This window comes from Dasypus novemcinctus, chromosome 3, assembly GCF_030445035.2.
Source record: "Dasypus novemcinctus isolate mDasNov1 chromosome 3, mDasNov1.1.hap2, whole genome shotgun sequence".
NCBI classification, from domain to species: domain Eukaryota; kingdom Metazoa; phylum Chordata; class Mammalia; order Cingulata; family Dasypodidae; genus Dasypus; species Dasypus novemcinctus.
The window spans coordinates 45,682,278-45,694,859 of NC_080675.1; the positions used below are offsets into that span (position 1 = coordinate 45,682,278).

At 37.8% G+C, this 12,582-nt stretch overlaps 1 protein-coding gene across 2 annotated transcripts in view; it reads right to left on the minus strand.

The window, feature by feature from the left end:
- Nucleotides 1–12,582, minus strand: part of PPP1R36 (protein phosphatase 1 regulatory subunit 36) — a 39,466-nt gene that overhangs the window by 3,352 nt on the left and 23,532 nt on the right. For both annotated transcript variants that reach the window (XM_004477274.5, XM_012519191.4), the window contains one exon: nt 10,942–11,076. In XM_004477274.5, coding sequence (XP_004477331.1) covers nt 10,942–11,076 — 135 coding nt within the window. The remainder of the gene's footprint in view (nt 1–10,941; nt 11,077–12,582) is intronic.

A 12,582-nucleotide genomic window follows, 5' to 3' on the forward strand; every position in this document is an offset into this window, starting at 1 on the left:
AAGTAAAAGAAAGAAAACTTAAACAAAGGTAATGGCCAGGTACAAAAAGAAGTAGAAACAAAATCAACAAAGGTCAGCATCATGTAACCAACAAACTGAGAACAGTTCTGTGCTCCTTCTGAAGGAGAGATGTGGATTTGAGCCTTGTCTCATAAAGGCTGGTATTTTCCCAGGAGTCCTTGCAACACAAGCTTAATTGCTGTAACTGTACTGGTAAGAGCACATTTAGTGAACTTAGCCTCCATTCCCCCAACGAAGGCCATTGTGATTTTTATTTCCAGCCTTAAGAAAGCAAGCATGGCCTGAGAAGGCCTTGAGAGGTGGCTGAGGGGGCTGTGCACCTGCAGTCATCTGATCAGTCAAGGGGTAAAGGCCAGACCCAGGGAGGGCCCTGCAAGGTTGATCATTGTTTTCCTTCTGCTTCTCGGGCTTTTGTTGGAATAACTGTGAATCCTAGGATTCACCTAGGTACCACACTCCAAGGCCTGGGGACGATAACCCAAACCCCTCAGAACCTCCATCCAGCCTTCTCACGTGGTCTTCCTGGCCTGGGTGGGCCTAAACTAGCTCTCCATTTGGGGGATGAGGCTCAGCTTTTACTGGGACATTTCCCACCCCTCCTGCAGTCTCCCTTTATTACACAAGTTTCCTTGTGCACAAGACTTCAACAAAGACTTAAGGCAATAAGAATTACAGTGAACATTTACTAAATGTTGACTGTGTGCCAGGTCCTATGCTAAGCGCTTTCCATTTATTATCTTAATCTTCATAATCTCCCTACAATGTAGTTAGCATTATTATTCTCACCTTACAGTTGACAAAACTGAAGTTGAGACAGGTTAAATACTTGTCCAAAGACATATATTCAATTAGGGGCAGAGCCTATACTAAAATTCAGGCTTGTCAGATACTGACATCTGTCCTCAAAACCAGAATGCTAGAGGTTTTTTCTTTAGAATATTCTCCAGATAAAAAATATTAAACAGAAACTTTCAGGGCAAGTATCGGCATTTCTCCTGTGCTACCTGAAATCACTACCTCAAAGGAATGCTTCTGTGGTATTTTTGCCCTTTACTTCCTCTGCCAACTGAAACCAGAGAACTCACAGACCTACAAAACTTAAGAGGAAAGCAACCAAAATATGTTTGGGGAATACCAAGTTAGCTTGCGTTCTGGGAGAAGGTTTAGACGTTAGGAGAAGATACCTGAGCACAACCTAAGCCAGCACCGTCTTAGCAAGGTTTTGAAATAAGAGAGTGAAACAAGCCTTTTCTCTCCTCTACCTCCCTCCCTCCGTCCCTCCGTCCCTTCCTTCCTTCCTTCCTTTCTTTCTTGCTTCCTTGCTTTCTTTCCTCTCTCTCTTTCTAAGAATATGAATCATAAAAGACAAGATAGGGAAACGGACTTTGGCCCAGTGGTTAGGGCGTCCGTCTACCACATGGGAGGTCCGCGGTTCAAGCCCCGGGCCTCCTTGACCCGTGTGGAGCTGGCCCATGCGCAGTGCTGATGCGCGCAAGGAGTGCCCTGCTACACAGGTGTGTCCCCCGCGTAGGGGAGCCCAACGCGCAAGGAGTGCACCCATAAGGAGAGCCGCCCAGCGCGAAGGAGGGAGCAGCCTGCCGAGGAATGGCGCCGCCCACACTTCCCGTGCCGCTGACGACAACAGAAGCGGACAAAGAAACAAGACGCAGCAAAAAGACACAGAAAACAGACAACCGGGGGAGGGGAGGGGAATTAAATAAATAAAAATAAATCTTTAAAAAAAAAAAAAAAAAAAAAGACAAGATAACACAAACATCCTCCCTTTCTCCCAAGTTGCCATGAATTTTGGATCTTCTTTCTTTAACCCTAAAGCAAAGTGCTATGGCTACACCATAGAAATTAAAGTATAACCGTAATGGGTTTTCTCTTTCCATTCTGATTTAGCGCTGCATGTGAAACTGAAATGAGCCAGGAGGTGGATGCATAGAATGAGTATGTTTGGGGACCTTATAACTGAAACCTCTGAAAATTCATTTCTTGATGGTAGATTTTAAGTCATTTTTCTTTCTTTTTTATTTTATAATTTTTGTATTAAGTGCAGACTTAATTGGATTATAAATTTAAACATTGATTTATTGGTTATATATAACAAAATTTAAGCCCCCAAAATCCTCTGCAAGTTGAAACCAAGTTTATAACAAAACAATTCTATAGACATATAAGGCAAGTTACAAAAGTAATTTAAAATTTTCTAGTAGTCCCAGTGAAAAATTTAAAAGAAACAGGTGAAATTAATTTTTAAAGAGTTTATTTTCAGTTGTGGTAAAATATACATAACATAAAAATCATTTTAATCATTTTAAATGGACAATTCTTTGATATTAAGTACACTGACAGGTCAGTCTCCTGAGCCACATCTGCTTTCCTTGAATGCTTTTTCTTTCTTTCCCTTGTCTGATTGCTCAGACTAGAACTTCCAGTACAATGTTAAATAACAGTGGCAACAGCAGGCATCCTTGTCTTGTTCCTGATGTTAAGAGGAAAGCTTTCAGTCTTTCACCATTATCATTTTTGCTGTGGATTTTTCATATATGCCTTTTATCATATTGAGGAATTTTCCTTCTATTCCTATCTTTCAATGTTATTTTATCAAGAAAGGATGCTGGATTTTGTAAATGCTTTTTCTGCATCAATTGAGATGAACATGTGGTTTTTCCCTTCATTCTATTAATGTGGTTACTACATTAATGGCATTTCTTATGTTGAACCATCCTTGCATTCAGAGAATAAATCCCACATGGTCACAGTGTATAATCCTTTTAATAAACTGTTAGATTCACCCACATGGTCACAGTGTATAATCCTTTTAATAAACTGTTGGATTCAGCTTGCCAGTATCTTGTTAAGGATTTTTGCATCTATATTCTGATATATAATATCTTTGTAGCTTATGATTTTTTTTTTTTTTTTTTACTTAAACTCTTTTTTGTCTGGCCATGAGATAGCCACTCCTTGCTTGGAATCTATTTTTCCACATCTATTCTTTTACTTTTAACCTTATTGTGTCTTTGAACCTAAAGTGAGTCTCTTATAGGCAGTGTATAGCTGGATGATGCTTTTTCATCATATCTGCCAATCTCTGCCTGTTAATAGGGGAGTGTGATGGTTTGAAGCTATATGGACCTAAGAAAAATCATGTTCTTAAAGCTAATCCATTCCTGTGGATATAAACCTATTGTGGGTAGGACCTTTTATTAGGTTATTACAATTAAGCATCTTTTGATTAGGTTACTCCAATAAGGTGTGGCCCAGGATGGGTCTTAATCCTCTTACTGGAGTCCTTTAGCAGAGAATGTGATTTAGAGAGAGAAGAGAGAAAGCCTTGGAAGCAAGAAGCTGAAGCAATGAAACCCAGAAGAGAAGGGAGCGACCCACAGATGCTGCCATGTGCCTTGCCATATGATAGATGAGTCCAGGATCAGTGGTAGCCAGTCTTTAGGTAGAAAGTATCACCTGATGATGTCTTGATTTGGACAGTTTTCTCAAGTAAGCTTGTAAGATAATAAATCCCCATTATAAAAGCCAACCCATTTCTGGTATATTGCTTTTGAAAGCCTAGAAGGCTAAAACAGGGAGTTTAATCTATTGGCATTTAAGGTAATAACTGAGAAGGATTTATTTCTGACATTAAGTAATTTGTTTTCTATATATCTTATATGTTTTTTGTTTCTCAATTATTCCATCACAGCCTTTTGTTGGTTTTTATATATACATAGTTGCTTTTTTGTAGTGTACCATTTTTATTCCATTCTTCTTTTGTTTTCTATTTATTGGTATTTTTTGGATTACAATTAACATATTAAACTGATAACAACCTAGCTCAGCTATACCAACCTAGTTCAGTAGTATACTTTCTATTCCTCTATCTCTCCATCCCTCCCACTTTATACTGTTATTGTTTCAGATTACATCTATATATATTGATTTTAAGTGTATTTAACACATTTGCCTAGTAAGTCATATCAGGGGAAAAGTAGTTACAAACCAAAAGTACAATATAGGAATTTATATTTACCATATAATTATCTTTATCGATGTTCTTTATTTCTTCTTATGGCTTCAAATTATAGTCTAGTGGGAAACGGACTTGGCCCAGTGGTTAGGGCGTCCGTCTACCACATGGGAGGTTCACGGTTCAAACCCCGGCCTCCTTGACCCGTGTGGAGCTGGCCCATGCGCAGTGCTGATGCGCGCAAGGAGTGCCGCGCCATGCAGGGGTGTCCCCCGCGTAGGGGAGCCCCACACGCAAGGAGTGCACCCGTAAGGAGAGCCACCCAGCGCGAAAGAAAGTGCAGCCTGCCCAGGAATGGCGCCGCCCACATTTCCCATGCCGCTGACGACAACAGAAGCGGACAAAGAAACAAGACACAGAGAACAGACAACCGGGGGAGGGGGAAAATTAAATAAATAAATAAATAAATAAATAAATTTTAAAAAAAGAAAAATTATAGTCTAGTGTCCTTTTATTTCAGCCAGAATGACTTCCTTTTATCTTTTCTTGTAGGTTAGGTCTTCTGGTAATGAACTCTTCTAGCTTTTGTTTATCTGCAAATGCCTGAATTTTTCCTTCATTTTTGAAAGAAGGTAATTTTTCTATATATATAGAATTCTTATTTTTTTAAATTCCTGTTTGCCTTTTTTGTTTTTGTTTTGCTTTTTTTTTCTTTGAGGTACTGGGGGCCAGGGATTGAACCTAGGACCTTGTATGTGGGAAACCGGTGCTCAACCACTAAGCCACATCAGCTTCCCTAAGTTAGGTTTTTTTAAAAAAAGATTTATTTTACTTTATTTATTCTGTCCACCATGCCACCTGGCTTGCTGTCTGCTCTCTCTGTCCATTCACTGCACATTCGTCTGTGTCTGCTTGTCTTCTCTTCTCTTCTCTTTAGAAGCCACCAAGAACCAATCCTGGGACCTCCAGACATGGGAGAGAGGCGTTCATTGCTTAAGCCGCCCTAGCTCCCTGGTCTGCTGCATCTCTCACTGTCTCTCCTCTGCATGTCCCTTTGTTGCATCATCTTGCTCCACCAGCTCTCTGTAGCAAGCTGTCAGCTCTCCATGGCGCAGGCCAGCTTGTCTTCACTAGGAGGCCCGAGGAATCAAATCCAGGCCTCCATATGGTAAACGGGAGCCCAATTGCTTGAGTCACATCTGCTTCCCTTTTTGTTTGTTTTTGTTTTTTCAGGAGGCACTGGGAACCAAACCTGGGACCTCCCAGTGGGAGGCAGGAGCTCAAACTTAGAATTATTAGCATTCTCTACTTAGAATTCTTGGTTGACAATTTTTTCTTTAAGGACTTTGAATATGCCATCCCACTGCCTTCTGGCCTCCATGGTCTGATGAGAAGCCCACTGTTAATTTTATTAAGGATCCTTTGCATATAACAAGTTGCTTCTCTGTTGCTGATTTCCAAATCCACTCTTTTTCTTTGAATTTTGACAATTCCACTCTAATGTCTTAGGTATAGTTCTCTTAGAGTTTATCCTGTTTGGGGTTGAGCTTCCTGGGTGTGTGTATTCATGTCTTTCATCAAACTTGGGAAGTTTTCAGCCATTATTTCTTCAAATACCTTTTCTATCCCTTTCTCTCTCTTTCTTGCTCTCTTATCCTTCTGGAACTCCAATGGTGCATATGATGGTATGCTTGATGTCCCACAGGTAGGCCCCTCAGGCTCTGTTCATTTTTCTTCATTTTTTTTCTTTCTCTCTGCTCCCCACACTAGATAATTTCAATTTTTTGCCTTCAAGTTCAATGATCCTTTCTTCTGCCTGTTCAAATCTACTGCTGAATTTACCTAATTTATTTTTTCATTTCAGTTAGACCATATTTTGCAGCTGTAGAATTTCCCTTTGGTTCTTTTTTATAATTTTTATCTATTGATTTTGTTCAGGCAATGTTTTCCTAATTTCCTTTAGTTCTTTGTATATGGATTCCTTTAGGTCATTGAACATATGTGAGAGAGTTTATTTAAAGTCTTTGATAAATATTTTTAATATATGAGCTTCTTCAGGGGTGATTTGTGTCAAATTCTCTTTTTCTCCTGTGAATGGTCCATACTTTTCTGTTTGTGTGTTTTGTAATTTTTTGTCAAGAACTGGACATTCTGCGTATTATGTTGTTATTACTCTAGGATTGCTAGGCTTTTTGTTGTTGTTGAGGGTTGGAGCTATCAATTTCTGACTTTTCCAAACTATTTTTGTTCCCAAATCAGATGGAAAAGAAAAAAGAGAACAAAATGTACTACCTCGGGAAGTGGATTTGGCCCAACAGATAGGGCATCTGCCTACCACATGGGAAGTCCAACGTTCAAACCCAGGGCCTCCTGACCCGTGTAATGAGCTGGCCCACGTGCAGTGCTGATGCACGCAAAGGAGTGCCGTGTACCACGCAGGGGTGTCCCCTGCATAGGGTAGCCCCATGCACAAGGAGTGTGCCCTGGAAGGAGAACTGCCTAGCACAAAAAAAGTGCAGCCTGCCCAGGATGGCGCCGCACACATGGAGAGCTGACACAGCAAGATGATGCAACAAAAATGAGACACAAATTCCGGGTGCCACTGAGAAGAATACAAGCAGACACAGAAGAACACACAGTGAATGGACACAGAGAGCAGACAATGGGGGAGGGGGAAGGGGAAAGAAATAAAATAAAAAATTCACCCATATATCCTTCACTCTAGCAATATCTGTTTTCTTGTCCATAGTAACATTTGCTTGTGAATAAGACTCCTAAAAGAATTCTGCTTCAAGGAATCCATCCTTAGGATAGATTAGACAAACAAGCAAAGATACAGGTATAAGAAAGTTCACTGCACTGCTATTTATGATATTTTGAAAAGGGAAACATCCCAAATCTCCATAAATAAGCTAAAGACATTTGGAATAGCATGAGGCCACTGATGGTACTGATGTTGAGCTATTAATATATTTACTGCCATAGAAGATAAATAGTAATTAAATAATAACAATAATAACATTAAAATGAAATAGTAGCCAACAAATTTTTAGTATGTACTAGGAGCCAGTATGGTTCTAAATGTTTTAGATTTAGTATATCATTTAATTTTCCCAATCAATTCATGAAGTAGGTATGTTACTATTCCATATTTTACAGGTAGAATGTTATAGAAGAACACGATTCCATTTACGTAAGATTGTGTGTGTGTGTGAATGTGCATACATGAGATGTCTGAGAATAATAAACAATGTCTGAAAGAATAATGAATAAAATGTTGACAACATTTCTCTTTGGTAGTGAGATTTCAACAAATGTAATTTTTCTTCTCTGTGTTGTTTAAATTTTTTATGGATCAATTTTATAAGTAGAAAGAACAAAACTTTGAAAATACAGGGAAACATGAGGCTTTTTTTCTTGACATGATAAATAGTTTAAAACTAAAAGTCAACACAGTAAATAAATAGCGTGCACTATTTTATTCTCTTTTAAAACAAAAAATAAGGGTCACTTCTTTAATGTAATTTAGCACAAAAAATGCTACTGCCTATGGCTAATTTAAAAATTAAAAGTATGACCAAAGGAAAAAATGAAATTTTAAAACTGCCTTTTACAGATGATATGATTATATACCTTGAAAATCTAAAGAAATTAAATTTTTTTTTTTTTTAGGTGGCACCAGAGATTGAACCCAGGACCTTGTACAGGGGAAGCAGCCACTCAACCAACTAAGTTACACTGGCTCCCAATTAAATTTTTATATAGGTAAGAAATATGTTTAGCATATGTGTCATAGGCTACAAATAAATGGATAAGAACTACATTCTTATATATTCTTGTCAACAAAAACATATTACCAAACATCCATCAACAGGAGAATGGATAATAAGCTAATTGTGATAAATCCACAATATCCATTGTTTAAGAACTATGCTATTCTGAAAAAGAATATGGTAAATCTATGTGTACTGATATTCAAAATATCTAATATCTCTAAGTGAAAAAAAAACACATTTCAGAATGACACATATAGTAGGATCTCCTGTATGTTAACAACAACAACAACAAAAGAACAAGAACATAAATGCATATGTGTAATTGGATAGAAAACTAGAAAGACATATACCAAATCAGAAGTAACAGTACTTACTTCTGGGGAGGGAGTGGAAGACTTTCATTTTTAACTAGTATATTATCTGAATTTTTAGCCCTAGGGATATGTTCATACAGAATTGTATAATTAAACATAAATAAATTTTAAAAACCCCACATTGTTATAAAAACATAAATATTTGAGTGCTAATATAACTTAGGGACACAATAAATTTATTAAAGATTATTATATAAAATGTTAATGGACAAAATAATGATATGATAATTATTTATTAAAGGTGGTGCACTATTTCTTAAGCTAACATATAGATTTTTAAATTAATATAAAAAGAAAAGTGTCTGGTCTCTATCTATTAGAATTCAATTAATAGTGAAATTTCTCTCAAACCCGTAATATCACCAAATACAATGTTTCTGATGGTGATAGGAGTAGACTCTTGTTTTCAGATGTTAAATCAGCCCCTGTCCTGCTTGGCTCACTCGCTGACTGTGCATCTCCATCAAGTCTCACCTGTTCTGTCTGTGAAGTCTTCCCTGCCTTCCCTTACTTCCCTGATGGACACTTCTCACCTGTCCTATGTTGGATGCCCATTCTCTGTCTAAACCTCTCTTGTACCAGTCTGTACCGATTTCCTACTTGAATACTCCTCAGCTAGACTGAAAGCTCACTGAGGGCATGGACTATTTTTTTTTCATACCTTAGTACTTAGCACCTCACCTAGCACAGACCAGGCATTCAGTATGCTTGCTTAATAATCAAAGCAAAATATAAACTGGATAGTTCTGTTTAAAATAGAAAAACTAATCAATACAATTAAATAGCAATTCTCTATATGGGGTTAAAATATTAGAAAAATTCAACATCTAATAAACAATAAAATGTTACAATGGAGAAAGAATCACTGATAAATATTGGAAAATTGGATATTAGTTAAGAAAAAAATCTTAGATCATAGCTCAGATGATTTGTTGATAAAATTTTAAATATATCAAAGACTTTTTTTCCACAGCCCTATTTTTAAAAACTAGAAAATAAGGTATGTAGTTTAACCCAGCAATGGCAAAACTTATATGACTACTGAATAGCATCAGAAAAAAGATGGACATATTCTAATAAATAAAAATTTTAAACATTTTCATAATGTATAAAAATGAATATCAAAAGGAAAGCAACAAAGTAGAAAAACAAATAATCAATCCTTGCTATGCAAAACATATTATGCAAAAATTTTTTCACAAATTCCCAGTTTCCAGTTGGTAATTGTTTAAAACTAGATGAAGGGAAGCAGATTTGGCTCAATGGATAGAGCATCTGCCTACCACATGGGAGGTCCAAGGTTCAAACCCAGGGCCTCCTGACCTGTGTGGTGAAACTAGCCCATGCGTGGTGCTGATGTGCACAAGGAGTGCCATGCCATACAGGGGTGTCCCCCATGTGAAGGGGAGCCCCACATCCAAGGAGTGCACCCTGTAAGGAGAGCCGCCACGCAGAGAGCTGATGCAGCAAGATGATGCAAGAAAAAGAGAGAAAGATTCCCAGTGCCACTAACAAGAATATAAGCGGACCCAGAAGAACACACAGTGAATGGACACAGAGAGCAGACAACTGGCGAGGGGGGGCGGGAATAAAAAATAAAATAAAACTAGATGAAGAACAGGCAATAAATTACATCATACAGAAAATGAGCACAGCTTACATAACATAAAAGATATTCAAAGCCAAATAAAATATCTTTAGGCATTTCATACACCTTTAAATTATCAAAAATATTATTAAAATAACAAAACCCAGAAGAAACAAATATGTTTATTGCTGATGAAGATACAAAATGTTTTGATCTTTCTGGAACAATTTGGCAATATGTAACAACATCTATAAACCTATTTATGCCTTCCGCGTAAATACATCCTAGGTAATAGGTCACAAGGTAATAGCTCAAACAAAATAATCTGTATACAGTAATTCAATGCAAAACTATTATAAAACAGAAAAACTGAAACCATACAAATGTACACAAAAGGAATAACAATAATAACTGGTATATAACACAAAGAAAATATAGAACACAAAAAAAGCATATGTGAATAACTGTATAAGTATGCTCAATGACAAAGCTGGTCTTTGAAAATGTGGGGAATATGGACAGAGATAAATCAGGTATTGGGTTTCCTATAAAATTTAAAAAAATAAAATAAAAGTTCAGACGTGACCCTGGTATGGATCGTGGGCAATTTGGGATTAAGGATTGGAGATTTTCCTCCTGTGATCCTAAACTTTCCTGTGATGAGAAACCTTTCTAAATTTTTAAATTTTAAATTTAGTAGTGGTACTGCCACCCTAATGTAAAAATGATCTTCCCACAAACGGGGTCATCTTATAATCCCCACCTCACCAGAATTTGCTACAATACCAGCAGAGAAAGGGCAGGGGACACACCTGATCTCCCATTCAACACTGGCCCACCACTCAGGCCTCCTCCAGCCCAAGGCGGTACATATACAAGATACTGTATATCTTGAGCCAGGCAGCCCTTGTCTGAGAGTAGGAATTCTGCCCAGTTGAGAGCAAGATTCCACTGAGCTGACATATTTTGAGAGAAAGTTATTTAGACTCAAGCAATGGTGAGTTTTAAAAATATTTGAATTTCTGGAATTCTTTCCATACTTGCTTGGCTCTCTCAAATGAGACATCACATGTTTGCGGACAGAGTCTCACCTGGGCCCTATGCTGGACAACAAAAAAGAGACAATTTTTCCAAGTCAAATTTAAGGGACATAGAAGTGTGGATATACAAACAAGTGAAGCTCCAGTGACATTCTGCATGTGCACTTACTTCCCACAGTACATGTGGTGTTTGTCCGGCATCCCCAAGCCCAGAACAAGGACACAGTACTTCTGTGCCAAGTATTTCTGTGCTGCCGCTAACTTACTCAGAACCAGTTCCATCTCTTTTTTCTCCACAAGGCCCCTGGAAAGAAAAATGAAAATTCAGATTAATTTTGGCAAATGCCTATATTAATTAGTGAAAAGTCAGCATTATAAACTATTTAGAGAGAAATACAAATCAGTCAACAGACTTCACTCATTCTTTCATTTGTTTCATTTGAGTTGTCATGTAAGGAGGTCCTCAAAGTTCCTTGACATTTACCATTGTGATCAGCACCACAAGTTTACAGTGAATTTTCATTGTTTTATAAATGCTTTATACTGTATGTTATGTATCCTCAATTTTATATACAGGTAGATCTAATTTATATAGAACATTTCAACTAACAAATTACTTATACTGGTTGCTGAGGTAGCTTGCAGTCCACTTTCAAGCTGTTTTGCTAAAACTGTTGTGGAAACTGTCCTGCTTGAACGTGCTGTGAGTTCCTGATGTTAACACTGAGCTGGGGGCCTCACTGTTTGAACGTGGGCCTACTCTAAGTCCCGAGTTTAACTGTGTTTGCTACGGAGGCATTTGTGGACTCTGGGAACTTCTGTATTAATTATAGTAACATTGCTTCCCTGTGAAAACACAGCGCCAGGTCCAATTGAATTGCAAATGAACTTTTAAAAAGACAACCTGTTCTTAGGTTACAGAATGTCTGAAGCCTAATTTTAGAAGTTTTTGCAGCACAATATAGTAGGAAACAATATTGCTGACAATCCACTCCAACCTGCTGCTACTGAAAGGTGAAGAATGTCACTAGTTTTGTTTTGTTTTTCTCCTGCTATTTGATTGTCAGGAAGATTTAAATCAACTGTAACACGCTCTGAACAACTGCTACAAATAACTATCACTTCTGAGGTTAAACACCAGGTTGACCACATAAAGATACCCTATTGGGGGAAAGGGGATTTTAAGGATAATATAGATATTTCAAAGCACAAAACGTTATCACATATGATCAGAAGGTTTGTGAGTCATTGGACTAAGATGAGTTTCTAGAAAAATTAAGTAGGCAGGCTCCAACTTTTAAGTGCCCAGATTTCGTATGACCCCACAACCCATCCTCCCACACCCACTGCGCACACACACACTGATACACACCATAGTGACATTACTGGGCCTGCCTCCCTGCCTTCTTTAGCAGCCTCTACCCTGACCCAGCACTGCCAGTAGCTAACAGTCCTCTTTTGCTGTCGAAAACAAAACAAGGCAAACAAGGCAAACAAGTCATCAAGAAATGCCTCGAGAGGTAGGCGAATTAAGTGTTTCTTTGCTGGTATCTGCATGAATACTGTATATCTTGAGTGAAGCCTTTTTATTTTCTTTCTTATTAGGCTGAAATGAACAGGCCTGTGACGATTCAAATGTCAGCCCTCATCTTGTTTCTTCCTAGTGTTTGATCTTGGCACATTATTAAAATAAACCCATATATTTTTAAAAAATGCTTTGAAAACTTCAGGCTAATGCTTCTCAAGCTTTAATACACACGTCAATTATGTAAAAATCGCCAGGGGTGCCTCCTCAAAGTTCAGACTCCCA